This window comes from Lynx rufus, unplaced genomic scaffold (assembly GCF_022079265.1).
Source record: "Lynx rufus isolate CCGP_SWC_20201006 ecotype Redwood Valley unplaced genomic scaffold, mLynRuf1.p SCAF_18, whole genome shotgun sequence".
NCBI classification, from domain to species: domain Eukaryota; kingdom Metazoa; phylum Chordata; class Mammalia; order Carnivora; family Felidae; genus Lynx; species Lynx rufus.
This window is the reverse complement of record NW_025814832.1, coordinates 22,521,714-22,539,117: the sequence shown is the minus strand read 5'-3', so window position 1 is coordinate 22,539,117 and position 17,404 is coordinate 22,521,714. Positions and strand designations below refer to the sequence as shown.

The window sequence follows — 17,404 nt, the reverse complement described above, 5'->3', positions numbered from 1 at the left end:
TGAGAACCCCCGGCTCCAGTAGAGGCCTTAAGATCCTTAGGATGAAAAGAAGAGGCAAGAGGAAACGAGGCTCTGTGCAAAGCCTCGGGTGCCAGTCAAGGGGGTTAGACTTTGCCCGTGGGCGCGGCCTCCAGGGTTTCTAAGCAGGGGCCTGTGGCGTTTGTACGCTCTCTCAACTCGGCATTTCTGGGAGCTTTAGCATTCTCTGCGCGCCCAGGGCGGAGAGCTGATCAGCAGGGGGCTGAGTTGCCCCACCTCCCGCGACACCAGGCGGCGAGCAAGACAGAGGTCGGGCCGCAGACCTCTCTGCAAGCCGGTTTGCCATCCTGGAGCAGGTGTGCGCCCACGGGGACCCGGCCACGGACGAAGACCGGGGAGGAACCACCAGGGAGGCGGACGCCGCACGGGCCGGGCCCGCGGCTCTGCGACCCCAGGCTCCGCCCCTGGCCTGCGGGGCGCGGCATTTCTGGCCCGTGGACCCCGCCCCCTGCCCCGCCCCGCCCCGGCGCGCGCCAGGCCCGCCTCCTATGGGGGGGCCCACAGGCTCCGTCCGCGCCCAGGCGCGCGCCCGCGGCCGGGTTGCAGGGCTGGGCGCGCGCCCCGCGTCCCGGGCAGGAAGATGGTGGCGAGCGCGCGGGTGCAGAAGCTGGTGCGGCGCTACAAGCTGGCGATTGCCACGGCGCTGGCCATCCTGCTGCTGCAGGGCCTGGTGGTGTGGAGCTTCAGCGGCCTGGAGGAAGACGAGCCGGGCGAGGTGCTCCGACGGCCGGGCGGGCAGGCGGGCAGGCCGGGCGCGGGGGCGCGCGGGGTCCTGGCGGGGCTGCGGGCGGCCCGGGCCAGGGAAGTGGGGCACCGGCCGCGTGCGTGCTGGCGCGGGCGGCCGCGGGGAGCAGGACATCGGACCCCTGGTGCCCCTTTCCCAGGAGGGCCCCAGGGACTGCGCGCGGAGGCGGTGCGTGACCCGGAGGCCCGGGCCTCGGGCGGGCAGGGGGCCCGGGCGGGAGGAGCGGGTATCGGTGGGGTGGTCTCCGTCCCGGGGAGCTATGAAGGTCAGGCGCCGGGAGCAGGACCGGGAGGCGGGGCCGGGCCCGAGCCTGCTCGGAGGTGGGGAGCCCCAGGCCAAACTTTTTGAAGTTGGGAGGGGGCGGGGGTGTGCGTGTCGTAGGCGGAGGAGCGGGGCCGAGGGACCCCGGGCATCGGCGCCCAGCTGCGCCTGACGGGCTGCCGCCAATGGGGAGGTGGAGCCCTGGGCTGGAACTCAGTACAGCAACTGAGGGAACAGGGAGTGACCCCGAGGAAGAGAACTGGGAGTGTATCCCCCAGGTGTGGTTTTCTTAGCCTGGGGTCTGAAGAAAAGTCGTGGGTCTTCAGGAGGAGATGGTCGGGAGAAGTGAGCCGGTGAGTGGCCTCAGGACATTAGGGAATGGGGGTGGGGGGAGTGAGGGGGGCCTCTAGCCCTTAGGGAATGGGGACAGCATCAGCTGGTTCAGCAGAGACTCAGGCCCCGGAGCAGGGACAAACCTGTCCAGCTCAGTACCCAGGTCCCTGCCTTGAGAGTGTCACTCACTCGTGGCTGGGTTCAGCTGGAGGCCCATACACGTCCCCTCCCAGGGTGTTCAGGAAGGATCCAGTGGGGTCTGAGGCCATTCTAGAGGGTCCAAACCCTGGTCCTGAGCTGTGGACCAGAGGACAAGGCTTCCCTGCCCCTACCCCCACCCCGCCGGTTCTGGTGCCTCTAGGGCTCTGAGTCAGACACTCTGCTTGGCATCTCCTCTTGGGCCTCTCCACCTGGCAGTCAGAAGGCCAAGAGAGGCTCCATGTTCACTTCCCCTTACGGCATCTCAGTGGTCAGGAAGGCCTGGTATGGAGACTGGGAGAAGGGCTGCCCTTGCCTTTCTGGGGAGAACCAAGAGGCTGGGAGGGTGAAGGAGCTGGAACAGAGTCAGGTGAGACCACAGCTCCAAGAGGAGCAGAGGGGGGTGGGCGGGGGTGGGGGGAGGGGAGGCTGGCTCTGTGACACCCAAAGGGAGTGAGCTTGTTCTGTGTGGACCCATAAGTAGGAGGAAGACGAAGAGTGTTTGGGGGTCAGTGTGAGAAGACCGGGCAGATGAGATGTTCCCAGGCGCCCTAGGCTGCTGAGGCAGTTAGGGAACCCTCTGATCCTAGAGTCTGTGAGTAGACGCCAGTGACCACTGTGGGGAGGGCTGTGGCTTCTCAGAAACAAATGGCCCTGAGCTGCGTGGCTCTGTGCGTCTCCCAATGGGCTAAGAGATTGTCCAGGCCTCAAATCCCAGCTGCCCTGCCCATAGCCTGGGGAGGAGAACTGGGGAGTAGAACAGTTGGGGTCCCACCACCCCACCTCCTTCTCCCAGGTTCCTGGTAGAAGCTGACAGGGCTGGACTGGACTGGAACAGAAACGATGCTCGATGACCTAAACATTGGGCGGTCCAGGCAGCCATTGGTGCTTGGACCCCTTCAGCGGCCACCTCGCTAGAGCTCAAGGCTTTCCAGGCAGCCTAGCATAGAGCTTAGGAAGGTGGGTGCTGAAGTTGTACCGCCCCACCTCCTCCGCGTCCTGTCTGTGTTTCCAGCCTTGCTGCTAAGTGGCAGGGAGACCCCGGGCCAGTCACCTAACCTCTTTCCGTGTCCTCATCAGTGCTCCCTCTCGGGAGGGGGTAACAATAGCCCCTCTCTCATTGGGTGATTATGAAGACTAAAAATGAAAATGAAAATGATACCTGGGAAGGACTTGCAGGAGTTCCTGGCACAAGCTAAGCCGTCAGGAAGTAACTCTTGCTATTATCTCAGTGCTACACACTGGGAATAGGGATTCATTAGCCAGCCATTCCATCAGTCAGTCAGTCAGTCAGTCAACAAACACTTGTTCACTCCTCCTTAGTAGCAGCAGGTGCTGTGCTAATACTGGGGCTACAAAAATAAACAAAGCAGGGGCGCCTGGGTGGCTCAGTCGCTTAAGCATCCGACTTCAGCTCAAGTCACGATCTCACGGTTCGTGAGTTCGAGCCCTGCATCGGGCTCTGTGCTGACAGCTCAGAGCCTAGAGCCTGCTTCAGATTCTGTTTCTCCCTTTCCCTCTGCCCTTCCCCCACTCACTCTCTCTCTCTCTCAAAAATAAATAAAACATTAAAAAAAATTAAAAAAAAAAAAAAAAAAGAAAGAAAGGAGACAAGGCCTGGGCCCTGAAGGGCAGACAGAGTGCAGGGAGAGACTGACAGCAGAAAGGAAACTCCGTGTCAAGGGGGTTGGTGGAGCTTGGTGAGGGAAGGCTTTGGCAGGAAATGGTATGTGAGCTCAAGAAGCCAGTCATCCGAGTTTGGGCAGAGGCCCTGAGGAGAATGGGCTTAGCTGGGTGCCTTCGAGGAATGGGAAGAAGGGTGTGGCCTGCTCCCTGGAGGAAGGTTCAAGAGTTAGTCTGGGGCACATCCTAGAGACCCTTAGGGAGGGCTCGGGTTTTGCTGTAAGTGAAGTGGGAAGGTATCGGAGGGGTTTCAGCGGCGCTGGGGTCAGACGGTGCCTTTCAGACGCACACTCTGTCCATCTGTGGAGGGGCTAGAATGCAGACCAAGGCTGACCATTACCATCCAAAGAGCCACTTTACGGCTTTAAAAGCTTTCACAAACATGGTCTCACCACTTAACTTTAAACACCGTCTGAGAAGTCTGAAGGTGGTAGGATGTGGGGTAAGCCATTCTGCGTTGTCTGCCTCCCAGGCTCAGAGAAGGATTCCAAGCAGGACTGCAGGGCCAGGAAATGGCAGAGGACTTTGAATGCCTCCTCAGTGGGGAGGAGGCACCTCGGAGGTCAGAATGCATCCAGGCCAGAGGTCAGAGGGCGAGTCCCTCCCCCTCAGTAATCAGAGGGGACCCTGACCTCCGGGCTACTGAGGATCGTCCCTTTGGGGGCACAAGTAGGGGCCCCGCTGATGCCCCCATGAACGCTGGTGGGAGGGGGCAGAGGTGGGGGCTGGCTGCCCAGCAGGGGCCCCCTCCCGGTCCTCACTGCTGCCTCTAGGGCCCCCAGCTTCCTCTGGGATTGACCTTCTCAGGGTCAGCCAGCTCCCTGCTGCAGTGCAGGGCACCAGCCCGCCCATCTCCTCCCACATCCCGTCCCCCACCGCAGCCAGCCTGGCCGTGTGCCCCATGCCCTGCCCTCTTGACCAGCTTCCTGCCTCACTGGTGCTGGCTTTCACCCCGAGAGCCCACAGCTGCTCTGCCGTCTCTGTCCACCTGACTTCTGCCCACCGTGCCGCCAGGTCACCCATCACCGGGTCGACATACACTCAGCGCCATGGAGCTGCTTTCTCCTTTCCTGGGGGCTGCCCAGGCCAGGGCGCCCTCCCCACCCTACCCGTCGCTCTTGTAGCGTCTCCTCAGACGGGGACAGACGCCCGGAGCTCTCGTGGGGCACCTCTCAGGAGATCAGAGGGCCGGCTGGGTGCCGTGCGCGGAGAGTGCGGGCGCCTGGGTGGAGGAGCGGGGTGCGGACCCTGCCATGCGAGGTGCCTGCCATGTTTTGACAGGGGAGGGGAGAAAGGGCCTAGGGAGGGGAGGGGCAGGGAACACTCACTCAACCCAACAGCGTCCAAAATGTCTGAGCGCCTTTGCTCCTCTCCTGACTTCCCTCATCCTCCTCCAGTGATAGTAATAGCGGTAATAATAAGGATGTCAGGAGGTACTGAATGCTGAGCCTATATCAAGAACTTTATATTCATTCATTCCTCCATACGACAAATATTTTGGGAGTGTCTGCCTTTGCCAGACATGCTTCTGGGCGCTGGAAGGCACTGGTTGAGGAAACAACAAAAGCCCTGTCCTCGTGGAGGTTGCATTCCTATGAGCGGAGAGACACAGGATAACACAATATGGATGCATTATAGGATAAGAGAAGGAAGTAAGTGCTGTGGGGAAGGTAAAGTGGAGGCTGAGGGAGAGCTGGAGTTGAAATGCAGCGGTCAGGATGGGCCTTGCTGAGAAGATGCCATCTGAGCAAAGAATTGAAGGGGGCAAGGCATGAGCTATGGAGACATCTGTGGGGGGGGGGGCATTCCAGGCACAGGGGACAGTGTGTGGCCAGTGGCCTGGAGGGACAGCGGGAAGGCCACTGTGGCTGGAGGAGAGTGGGCGTGAAGAGAGGTTAGTAGGAGATGAGGTCAGAGGGGGAGGGTGGTGGGAGGGACAGCCAGACCGCAGCTCTTGTGGCCTCTGTGGGCTCCTGGAGGGGCTTTGGGGTTTCACGCTCGGCGGGGAGGCCAGGGGTGGTTTGGAGCAGGGGGGGTGGCGAGACGGGGCTTGTTTGAACAGGAACACTGGCTACTACTGCGATGGGAACAGACCATCGGGAAACCAGAGTAGGAGCAGGGGGACCAGGGACACCGGCCAGGGAGGCCGTGGAAACCCTGGGAGGGCATCCAGTGGCTGAGTGGGGAGGGTGCTGTGGACCAGCAGGTGATGCTGCTGAAAGGCCAGGCCAGAAAAGGCCCGTGGCCTGTGCGGTACTGCTGGGGGCCGGGGGGACCCACAGAGGGGTCACAAGAGAGCAGCGGAGGGCCGGTGGAGATGGCTCCTTCCAGCACACTCTCTTGTGCTCTATCTCACTTACGCTTACACCTCCCTCCCCCCTTTAGAGCTGAGGGACCTGCTCAGAGGAGGTAGGTGGCCAGGGGGACAGTCACACAGTGCCTCTTGCTCTTCCCACGTCTCAGCCGCCAGACAGCAGCCAGGTGTCCTACTCCACCAGACGCTGGGAGGTGGGGCTGGTGTGACAGTCTCTCACCTGGGAGCTCTGCCTGCCGGAGGAACCTGACCCTCGGGGGCAAATGGGGTGTTCGCATGAGGGGGCTTGGAGCTGGATCACGAAGGATGGGTGGGATGGGGTGCAGGGATGGCGGGGGGTGGAGGAGGGGACAGAGGGAGCTGGGAAGAGAGTGCCAGTTTGAGAAGAGGCAGGGGAGCCAGGAAGCAGGGTGAGGCGGCTGGGACAGATTTCCCTCCCGGAGAGAACCCACCGAGAGGAGCGGTGAGCGGCTGGCCTCCAGCTGCGGGTGCCTTGAGGCTCGGCCTCAGCCCTCCGGCCAGTGACGGCATGTGGCAATGGTCCACGCCATTCGCATTAGCTGGCCACGGCTCCCTCCGAGCTGCACCATTGTCTGAAGCCCTTCCTTCTGCCCCCCTCCTAACACCGGAGTCAGGCCTGCTAGGTGGTCTGACGGCTTTGCCGGCCCAGCTCCGGCTCCCGCCCCCACATCACCCACGGGTCTTACCCCCCAGGGAAAGTCACACACTCTGACTCCCTCTTGGTCTCTGCCTCCCAGGAGCCCAACGAATATGGTGTCCCCCCCCCCCCCCCCCCCGGCACCAGGCACGGCCCATTCACTCGCACCGCCTCCACACTCCCACGTGGAAACGCTGTAGTTAGCGGGATGCTTTCTTCCTGTCTCTTCCCAGCCAGGCCTGGGTGGGACCCTGGCGTCCTCGGCCAGGCCCGCCCACCCTTCTTTTGTGACATACGCGGACATCGTATTTGCTGGGAAAGAGGGTGGTATTTGATTCCCAAGCACAGGGGGACGCACAGGTGCCCTGTGGTCTGGACATGTGGGGACAGGGGTGCAACGGTGCCGTGGAGGTAGGATGGCACTTCTTCGGCCGGCTGGTCGGAGAAGCCCCTCGGCGGACATTGTTGCTCGTGCAGAGTCCTCCCGTGAGGAGCACTCACTGGGTGCACGGTGGCTGGGGCCAGCAGGGAGCTAAGGGAGCAGGAGGAGGGTGACCGTCCCCGTGACCTGTGTTTGCCTGTCTCTTACAGAAAGGAAGGCAGAGAAAGCCGCGGCCGCTGGACCCCAGCGAGGGCTCCAAGGACACAGACAGTTCAGCTGGGCGGCGGGGCAGCGCGGGCAGAAGACATGGGCGCTGGCGGGGTCGCGCTGAGAGCCCCGGCATGCCCGTGGCCAAGGTGGTACGGGCCGTAACCAGCCGGCACAGAGCCAACCGCCGGGTCCCGCCAGCCCCACCCCCGGAGGCCCCAGGCCGCCAGAACCTCAGTGGGGCAGCAGCCGGGGAGGCGCTGGTCGGGGCAGCTGGCTTCCCGCCACACGGAGACACGGGGAGCGTGGAGGGCGCCTCCCAGCCCACGGACAACGGCTTCACCCCCAAGTGTGAGATTGTGGGCAAGGACGCGCTGTCTGCCCTGGCCCGGGCCAGCTCCAAGCAGTGCCAGCAGGAGATCGCCAACGTGGTGTGCCTGCACCAGGCCGGGAGCCTCATGCCCAAGGCTGTGCCCCGGCACTGCCAGCTGGCTGGTAAGAGTACGAGACAGGCACGGGCACAGGGGTGGCAGGGTCTTCACCTCATTTCTCAGAGGAAGAAGGCTCAGAGGGGCTCACCTCCCTGGCTAAGCCGGCGATAACCTGTGCTGAGTGGCAGAGGCAGCGCTGGGACCAGGGAGTGTCGGGCGGGCGGTCCCTCTTCCCATCTCACCCCCGCCCCGTGGCCTGGGGAGGGGCCTCACTGATGCCCCTGGTCTCTCCTCTCAGGGAAGATGAGCCCCGGCATCCAGTGGGACGAAGTCCGGGCCCAGCAGCCCGTGGACGGCCCCCCGGTCCGAATCGCCTACATGCTGGTGGTTCACGGCCGTGCCATCCGCCAGCTAAAGCGTCTCCTCAAGGCTGTCTACCACGAGCAGCATTTCTTTTACATCCACGTAGACAAGGTACTGTTGGGGGGGGGGGGGGCGGGGGGTAACCACACAGGCATCTGAGCGAGCGGCGCCAAGACCCAGAAGGTCACAGATGGACAGGGTCTCTGATCTGCTCAGGTGGCCCGGAGAGAGGGGAGCAGGCCTAGAACATGGGGAATGGCCAGCACAAGGCGACATAGCCAGTTAGGAGCTGAGTCCTGCCCGGTGCTCTCTCCATTCCATGTTACTTGTCCCCGGGGGTGGGGTGGGGAGGCTGTGATACCGGGGGTCCCCTGTGGCTACTGAGTCTCGCCCACCTACCCCCAGCGTTCCAACTACCTGCACCGCGAGGTGGTGGAGGTGGCCCGGCGGTACGATAATGTGCGGGTGACGCCCTGGCGCATGGTCACCATTTGGGGCGGGGCCAGCCTGCTGAGGATGTATCTGCGCAGCATGCGGGACCTGCTGGAGGTGCCCGGCTGGGCCTGGGACTTCTTCATCAACCTCAGTGCCACCGACTACCCGACCAGGTGTGGGGCAGTGCTCTGAATCCCGCAGAGCAGAGGGCGGCCCGTGGGGGTGCTTGGGGTGGGAGGGGCCTGATAGACTCCTTCCCTTCCCCCCCCACACCCAGCCTCATTCCGGTCTCTGGACCACAGCCATGTGTTCGGAGAGGGGCTGGTGAAAGGTGATGTCAGGACTGAGAGTGACAAGGGACCAGGGAGCAGGCAGAGGCCCAGACCTGGGTGCTAGCTGAGAGGGCAAGGGGCGGAGGGAGGCTGCGGGCGCCCCCACCCCGGAGCATCATCCGGGGGCAGGGCCAGTGGCTAGGACAGCTCTCCATGAGGCAGGGAGGGGTGGGGAGGGAAGGCAGAGGGTGCTGAGGGGGCTGTGCCCCGGGCCTGAGCCAGGCCCCCTACCCACACCGCCCACGCCCCTTCCCTTCTCTAGGACGAACGAGGAGCTGGTGGCTTTCCTGTCTAAGAACCGGGACAAGAACTTCCTCAAGTCACATGGCCGGGACAACTCCAGGTGAGGGTTCGGGGCGGGTGGGGGGGGGGCCCCGGCCAGGGGGCTCGTCACAGCCCCTCCCACACACGGCCAGTTTGCAAAGCCTGCAAACCAACCACAGACTGAGGCCCACTGGTCCCCGGGTGCCCGAGCGAGCTCGTCTGCCACCCGCAGGTTCATCAAGAAACAGGGCCTAGACCGGCTCTTCCATGAATGTGACTCGCACATGTGGCGCCTGGGCGAGCGGCAGATCCCGGCGGGCATCGTGGTGGATGGCGGCTCCGACTGGTTCGTGCTGACGCGCGGCTTTGTGGAGTACGTGGTATACACGGACGACCCGCTGGTGGCCCAGTTGCGCCAGTTCTACACCTACACGCTGCTCCCTGCGGAGGTGGGTGGCCCAGGTCCCCGGCGAGGCCAGGGAGGCTGTGTGACGGGGTGCCCGAGGCTCACCCTCCACCCTGCCCTGCCCACCTCCCTCCCCCCCCCCCCCACAGTCCTTCTTCCACACGGTGCTGGAGAACAGCCCAGCCTGCCAGAGCCTCGTGGACAACAACCTGCGGGTCACCAACTGGAACCGCAGGCTGGGCTGCAAGTGCCAGTACAAGCACATCGTGGACTGGTGCGGCTGCTCCCCCAACGACTTCAAGCCACAGGACTTCCTCCGGCTGCAGGTGCTTCCCCGTGGCCCCTGCCCCCAGCCGCTCTGCGTGCTTCCCAGGGTCGGAAGGGATTCAGGGTGAGCCCACCAGAGCATCTGGGGGGGGCCTCCCCTGGAGCAGCGCCTGGGGCTCCAGGGGGCTTCCAGCGGCAGCAGGGAAGGGCCCCAAGAGGCCGGGGAGGGGCCCCACTCCAGCCACGCCATCTGAAGGGGCCTCCGGACCCCTTCACCCTCCTTACCTCTCCCGCTGCAGCAAGTCTCCAGACCCACCTTCTTCGCCCGGAAGTTTGAGTCGACTGTGAACCAGGAGGTACTGGAAATCCTGGACTCCCACCTGTATGGCAGCTACCCCCCGGGCACGCCGGCCCTCAAGGCCTACTGGGAGAACACGTACGACGCGGCCGACGGCCCCAGTGGGCTCAGCGATGTGATGCTCACCGCTTACAACGCCTTTGTCCGCCTCAGCCTGCGCCATGCTGCCGCCGCTGCACCCCCGCTGGCCACCCCCCTCTGCAGGTGAGGCCTCCTTTTGACATAGCTCAGGTCCTCAGGGTGCCCCGTGGGGAGGTCAGTCAGAAAGCGACAGCCCCCGCCCCAGGGAGCCCCCAGTCTGAGGCAGGGACAAAGGCAAGAGCCAGGCGTGCAGGTGCTGGGGGCGTGAGATTTGGGGCGAAGGAAGCGCCTGGGGACGGGACTCCCCAGAGCCCCCTCCCTGGGACTCCAGGCCAGTCGGGTGTGCTGATGGCATCTCCCTTTCTCCCTGCTGGAACCTTCTTAGGTTTGAGCCCAGGGGCTTGCCGTCCAGCGTGCACCTGTATTTCTATGACGACCATTTCCAGGGCTACCTGGTGACGCAGCCGGTGCAACCCTCAGCCCAGGGGCCGGCAGAGACGCTTGAGATGTGGCTGATGCCCCAGGGGTCGCTGAAGCTGTTGGGGCGCAGTGACCAGGCCAGCCGGCTCCAGAGTTTGGAGGTGGGACAGGTCCTCCCCCTTGCTTTCTCCCGACCCCCAGCAAGACTCAGGGTAGTGGGAAGAGAGGGACAGACCTCAAGGGAGGGAGAAGGACTGGGCTGGGCCTCTCAGGACTGAGTCCATGGGCTCTTTCCCCGTGATGGAACCCTGGCTCATGCCTGTGTCTCCCCCGCATGCGCACACTGAGAAGCACCTCTCCACTTGGGGTGTACCGAGGACGTGCAGTGAGCAGGGAGGGGACCGTAGCTGCTCTACGACATGAGCCCAGGCTTCAGAAACTACAGTGATTTTCTTCTGGAGGGACTTTGCTACTCCGTTAGACGTCTGAGTGTCCTCTTGCTCTCAGAGGCCTTGGCTTTGTGTGGAGATGGTCTCCGGGCAGGACCTCACACTTCATCTCTGCCTTACCGCCCCCACCACTGCAGAGCAAGCCAGGACAGGAGTGTAGAACAAATCCGAGAGCTGAGAAAGATACTAAGGAAATCCTAGTCCAAGCCCTTCATTTTGCAAATGGGGAAACTGAGGCCCAGAAAGATACAGTGCCTGGCCTGAGGTCACACAGAGAGTTAGAGGCAGCATCAGAGTAGAGAGGACTTGCTTCCCAGGCTCCTGCCCAGCTGCCTCCCTCCCTACAGGTCGGCACCGAGTGGGACCCCAAGGAGCGTCTTTTCCGGAACTTTGGGGGGTTGCTGGGGCCGCTGGACGAGCCTGTGGCCATGCAGCGCTGGGCCCGGGGCCCCAACCTCACGGCCACCGTGGTGTGGATTGACCCCACCTACGTGGTGGCCACATCTTACGACATCGCGGTAGACGCGGACACCGAGGTCACGCAGTACAAGCCCCCGCTGAGCCGGCCCCTGCGGCCAGGGGCCTGGACTGTTCGACTGCTTCAATTCTGGGAACCCCTGGGCGAGACCCGCTTCCTCGTGCTGCCCTTGACCTTCAACCGCAAACTACCTCTCAGGAAAGGTAAGGATCTAGGCCCAGAAGCCAGATAGAATAGGATTTGCCTGGCAGGTGACCCCGAAAAGCTGACCATCAGAGCTGACCCTCGAGTAGGGAAAGAGGCAGGGTTGGGGCCCTGATGGTCTGGCCCTTAGTGTCCCCGCACTGAGGTAGGGTAGAGAGGCAAGCTTTGGAGTCAGGCAGACTTGGCTGTGAGGTGTAGCTGACGCTTTACTTGGTCCTTTATCCTTGGCAAATTATTTGGCCTCCTGAGCCCCAGTCTTACTACGTGTAAGGTAGGAGTGATACAACTATTGGAGACCTCCTGGGTGTGTGCAACACAAGTCTCCTCAAACTAGCTCAAGTACAAAGGGAAAATTGTTGGAAGAATGCAGGGCTGTCCCCCAGAACCCAGGAAACGTCTCGGGTTTCACCAGGAACCGGAGGTGTTTTGTCTGTCTCTGTGGGGCCATCTTGTCCCTCGTTCTGTCCCGTCTGTGTGTCAGCCTCAGGCTCTGGCTTCTCAGTACATGATACGTGGCCTCTCAGTGCAGCAGAAACTAACCAGGGCCTCTTGGGGCCCCCGCTCCTCATTCTTGGGACAGCAGATCCGATTGGCCCTCAGTCCGTTGTGTGGCTGGGTGGGCAGGGTCACGTGGCCCACCTCACACTTGGCTGAGGCTAAGTGAGCAGGCTCTGAACACAGGCAGAGACTTCAGGTTCCCTCGAGAGAGGCCTAGTACAGCTACCGCCCGGGAGATGTGAGGGATGAGCATGTGGGTGAAAGTAGCCCGTATCCAGTAGGTCAGCAGGTGCTCAATGGGTAGGTAGAGGTTCCCTTCCTCCGGCTACATCTTATCACAGAGAAAGTGGGTCAGAGCAGGGGTAATCTAGAGAAGGAAGGGTGGGGGGCGCTGTGGCAGATCCAGAGCAGACAAGCCGCACCCCTGCTCTCCTGGGACTCCCAGCCTGATGCAGGAGATGGGGACAGATGGAGGCCGCTGTTGGAGCTGAGCCTTGATGGACTGGAATTTCATAGACAGAGAAGGGCTGTCCTAAGCTGAGGTGTCTGGTGCACAAGGGGAACAGAGAGTCGCAGGAGTAGGATGTAAGGAGCGGTGGGAAGGGAGGCTGGACAAGCGAGCTGGGCCCCAGAGCTGAGGGCCTGAGTGGGGGGCCATTCATGGCTCTGGGAACCACTGGAGGTGGTTGAGAAGGGGCACAGGGGACACAGACCAGACCACTACAGGAACGTCACCTTATCATCCGTCATGCCTTGAACCCATTGTTCTACTTAATCCCCAAGTCGGGGATTCAGAGATGACCGCCGTGATTTTATAAAACTAACAGTTTTACAGGCACAGAAGGTTCGGCGGATGAGCCCGAGGTCATAGGTCACTCAGCCGTACGTGACTCAGTGGTAGAGTTGGGACAGAAGCGGGGGTGCCCAGACCTGAATCTCAAGAGTCTGGCCTTCGTGGCCTCAGTTGGGCGGGGCATGCTTACCACCTATTCTGTGTCGTCCCCCCCCCACCCCCCCCCCCGCCGCCAGATGACGCCAGCTGGCTGCACGCCGGGCCACCTCACAACGAGTACATGGAGCAGAGTTTCCAGGGCCTCAGCGGCATCCTGAACCTGCCTCAGCCAGAGCCCGCGGAGGAGGCCGCCCGCCGGCACGCGGAGCTCACGGGCCCGGCACTCGAGGCCTGGACAGATGGGGAGCTGAGTGGCTTCTGGTCTGTGGCCGGACTGTGTGCCATGGGCCCCTCCACCTGCCCCTCCCTGGAGCTCTGCAGACTGACCAGCTGGAGTTCTGTTTTCCCCGACCCCAAATCAGAGCTGGGGCCCGTCAAAGCAGACGGGCGACTCAGGTAGCAGGGCCCCAGCCAGCACCTCCGGATGACCCCGGGGGAAATTGCACCTTACAGACAGCGGAGGGACGTCCCCTCCCTACAGGCAAGAACCAGAAGCCCAGGCAGCACACCCACGCCAGCCATCACGAACCCGCGCGGGCGGCAGCGAAGGTGGGCATCATACTTCCTGCTAATGGTTTTGCTGGGGACCAGAGGTTGGCAGGAGTGTGGGGAGAAGGGCTCCAGCTTCCACGCCCCACTCTTCCTCACTTTTCCTTCTAGGTTTCTTGGGTTTTTTTGTGTGTGTTTTTGTTTTTGTTTTGTTTTGTTTTTTAACGGGTGGTAGGGGGAGGAACTGGAAACGAAATTGTGCAATAGGGCTCAGGGCAGCTCCAGGAAGTGGGCCATGGCTCTGGGGAGCAGGGGCCTGACGAGCCCATCTGTTGTTGTTCTGGAGGAGGCTGGGCCTGCCTCACTCTCCAGGGCGTCGTCTCCCAGCCGGGGCCTGTGGTGCTCATGGCTGAGGCTCTACAGGGGTGCAAGTGCCATGCCAGGCTCTGAGGCCCGGAGAACAGGTGATTTGGGGGAGCGCTGCAGAGCTGGACTCTAGCGGGACAGCCTCTCCTCTTGTAGCCAGGGGACCGTGGAAGAAGGGGTGGGGCTGGTTCTAGGGCTTTCCAGCATGTCCTGCCCCTTGATGGGCAACACAGGGCACCAGGGCCTGCTGAGACCAATGCAAAGTCTCCCAGGTACCCAGAACTGCAAGCAGGGCCTGGGCTCCTGCCCGGGAGGGCGAGCCCTCACAAGCAGTGTGGGAAGAAGGCTCTGTCAGGGCTCTCAGAAGAACCTAGAACAGCATTGTGCCTGAAGCTCAGTGTGAAGTCTGAAATATGCAACAGAAGAAATATATCTCTATCTCTCTAAGTTGAGCCTCTGTGTTTTTCCTCCTGGGTGTCGGGAAGCCATCACTGTCGGGCCTTGGAAACGTCTTCGCTGGTATATCTTGGCAGCCGTGAGAAGGTGGAGGTCCCATTTGCCTAGAGTGGGAACGGTTTAAGAATCCAAGAGCCAGGGGCGCCTGGGTGGCGCAGTCGGTTAAGCGTCCGACTTCAGCCAGGTCACGATCTCGCGGTCCGGGAGTTCGAGCCCCGCGTCGGGCTCTGGGCTAATGGCTCAGAGCCTGGAGCCTGTTTCCGATTCTGTGTCTCCCTCTCTCTCTGCCCCTCCCCCGTTCATGCTCTGTCTCTCTCTGTCCCAAAAATAAATAAACGTTGAAAAAAAAAATTAAAAAAAAAAAAAAAGAATCCAAGAGCCAGAAGGGATACAAGAACCCATCTGAAGCAGCTCCCTCTTTTTCTGGGGGCTAAGCAGGCCCAGAGAGGCTTGGAGACTTGCTCATTGCCACCCAGTAGGGCGGCACAAAAGCCAGTTCAGTTCTCATGGGTCCTGACCCAGCGCTTTCCTGCAGATGTGGCTTCTTTGCCGTTGGCATAATGAGGGCCCATCCCACAAGCCCTCCTCACTCTCCTGCCCAGCTCTGAGTTATGGAGCATCCTTGAGAATGGAGGCAGCCCCAGCCACGGCCTGATCGTTACTGTTGGAGCTTTAGGGGCAAGAGCCACGGTGGCTTGGGGCCGTGCCACGGCCCCAAGACCTGGGAGGGCCAGGCTGGAAAGGTCTGTCCAGCCTCCCTCCTCTGCCCAAGGCTTTTCTCCCTCCAACTCTCCTGCCATTGTCAGCAAGGGCTCCGTATCAGCCCCTTACACATTACCTAATGCAGGAGCGAGGGTTTCTCAGACCTTTAAAACCGTCCTAACATCACGCCTGGGGACAAAGGGCTCAGTTCCTGCCTAGACGGCCTCACGCCCAGTTTTCCTAGTTGCCAGGAGAGGGCACCCCTGCCCGCCAGGAACAGCCCTGGGGTTGTGCTTGCAGCCCGCGTGCTGACCCTGCGGGCGGCGTCCTGTGGCATCCTCCCAACCTGTGAGGCAGGAACTTTTATTACCTGCATGTAGCATGTAGCACATTAGGAAACTGGAATGACGAGCCCACAGCTATCAGGTGGTGGCAGCAAGCCTCACAGACACCTGCCTCCTGCCTCCGAACCACTCTCACTACACCCTGCTGTCCTTAGGGCGGCGAACCAGGAAGGAGCCCACAGTAGGATCTCCCAGGAAATAGTGCTTGGGTTAGGGGCCAGGATGACTTTTTTTCCGGCTGCTTTTTTTGTGAACATCTGAAACTCCCCTCCGATTCTCTAGAATTTTTTTTTTTCTTTTCACATCGACTCTCAGGTCGATTAAAAGAAAAATTGCTAACTGGGTCCAGCCTGTTACGCACAGGCAGCAAGGGTCAGAACATGAGGCTCTGCTGGCTGAGGACTTGCGGGCAGGTTTCACCCGGGCTGTGCTGCTGTTAGGCTTAGTGCAACAGTTTCCAAAGTCTTGTCTCTTTAACTTGGTGGGGCGTGAGCGCCATCTCGGCCCCTGCCACACTCACCCCATCACACCAGGCCCTCTGTTACTTATTACTCCGGACTGTCCCCGGGTGTGGGTGTTCTGAGTTTGCACTTTTAGCCTAGTGGCCTGGCATCCTGACTGAGGGTTCAGAGTTCATTGGTGTGAGGAGGGAACCCAGGGAAAGTATGGGCTCAAAGCTCCCCCAGGAGATTGTGTTTATTTTGAGAGAGCGCGAGAGAGAGCGCCTGTGCGCACAGGCGGGGGAAGGTCAGAGAGAAGGAGAGACAAAATCCCAAGCAGGCTCCACGCCTTCAGAGCAGAGACCGATGCAGAGACCAATGCGGGGCTCAAACTCATGAACCCGAAGATCCTGACCTGAGCAGTCGCCCCTCCCCCAGGAGACTCTAATGTGCAGGCCAGCTCCACCCGCACTGCTCTGGAGGGCCTGCTTTGGCCTCCTGAGCTGGAAGTATTGCAGGACCTGGGTGGTTCAGAAGGCAGCTCTCCTCTCCTGTCCTCTCTGCTGTGCAAACCAGTGAGGCAAGAGCGAGTGCACCTTCTCCGCCGTGTTCCTCACCCCCATCTGTCTGTAGGGTGAGCTCAACCTGGAGGCTTGGGCTTTTTGAGGCTTCTTTGAAATCCTCTCCTGGGGGGGCCCCTGGGGTCAAGATCAGGATTCAGGGCAGGCAGGATGTGGATGGGGTGGGGTGGGGGTCTTCTGGGGCAGGCTGGACCCCTAGGCTGCTGGGATAATTCCTTTGGAAGGAGTGGGGAGATCCCTTGCAGAGAGGCTTTTGTATTTTGTGGCTCATGCCCGGTTTCCAGAGCAACCGTGGACGCCTCGGTTCCCTTAGAGGCAGGAGCGGAGACCAGAGGACAGCCAGTTGGCATCCGGAGCCCAGTTACCTGGGCCAATGGGAAGTGGCGGGCCAGAGTTCCTGCGAGGTGATCTGGAACGGAGGAGTACAGAGGTCTGGGCCAGTTGGAGCTCCCCTGGCTGGCCATGGGGTGTAGAAGAAGCTGAGCCCATTCCTGCCAAAACCCCTTCTGAAGGTTGTAGAGGGGACTTGGTGGCTGCCAGGTCCACAGAGGGGAGCGCCCTCTGTGGGACAGGAGGTCCTGGCACCGTACTGGCAGGTCCAGCAGGGGCAGACCTGCTCACAGATACCCTGCCTCGAATGCAGTTGCTCCTCTGGGCCAGAGTTCCTGGGCTGGGGGTGGCCTGGTGACAGAGCAGTCCTGTGGCCCTGCCGACTGTCTTCAAGGTGGCTCAAGGCCGACGCCCTGTCTTGGCACCCCTCTGCCACTGCTGTTCTGCATGCAGAGACCACCATGGGCAATAGCCTCCTTCCTCGTCCTAGTTGTGGCCACTGGTGAGTCCCAGGGTTGGATCAGACGTACCCTTGACCCCTCACTGTAGGCCAGAAGCCCAGCCTCTTCATCTATAGGGTCACCTAGGGCAAGCCACTTGGGAAGAATGCTGCGTATGGCTAGTCCCTTCCCTGCCGAGTTCTGAGATGCCACAGTCTGTCATAGTGGAGAAGGGGCTGGGCACTGGGGTCAGAGTTCAGGCTCTGGAGTCCTCCCCTTTCCCTTCAGACTCACAGCTTCTAAGGGTGCCACAAGTTCCTTCTCCTCAAGTTTGTCCCTCTCTAAACTCCTTACACACATCACTTCCCTGAACTGAAGAAAGAGACAGGATAAAGCTACATCGCTCTCCTAAATAAATCTCTGCCCGCAGGGGGTTGATGCAGCAGCAAAAAGGGAGCTGCCGGCACCCCAGTCTCCCCTGCCTGTCAAGCTGATGTC

At 61.4% G+C, this 17,404-nt stretch overlaps 1 protein-coding gene across 4 annotated transcripts in view; it reads left to right on the top strand.

The window, feature by feature from the left end:
• The first annotated feature begins 619 nt into the window (after positions 1 to 619).
• Positions 620 to 17,404, top strand: part of XYLT2 (xylosyltransferase 2) — a 20,582-nt gene continuing 3,797 nt past the window's right edge. For 3 of the 4 annotated variants that reach the window (XR_006962323.1, XR_006962322.1, XR_006962321.1), the window contains exons 1-11: positions 620 to 754; positions 6,823 to 7,315; positions 7,550 to 7,725; positions 8,020 to 8,222; positions 8,644 to 8,724; positions 8,878 to 9,094; positions 9,201 to 9,377; positions 9,618 to 9,880; positions 10,143 to 10,338; positions 10,974 to 11,307; positions 12,836 to 13,307. Coding sequence is in view for 1 of the 4 variants with exons in the window: in XM_047081044.1 (XP_046937000.1) it covers positions 620 to 754; positions 6,823 to 7,315; positions 7,550 to 7,725; positions 8,020 to 8,222; positions 8,644 to 8,724; positions 8,878 to 9,094; positions 9,201 to 9,377; positions 9,618 to 9,880; positions 10,143 to 10,338; positions 10,974 to 11,307; positions 12,836 to 13,158 (2,598 nt within the window). In the remaining 3 variants the exon portion in view is untranslated. Of the gene's footprint in view, positions 755 to 6,822; positions 7,316 to 7,549; positions 7,726 to 8,019; positions 8,223 to 8,643; positions 8,725 to 8,877; positions 9,095 to 9,200; positions 9,378 to 9,617; positions 9,881 to 10,142; positions 10,339 to 10,973; positions 11,308 to 12,835; positions 14,061 to 17,404 lie in introns of those variants that run through there. The other variant, XM_047081044.1, reaches the window with a different exon arrangement.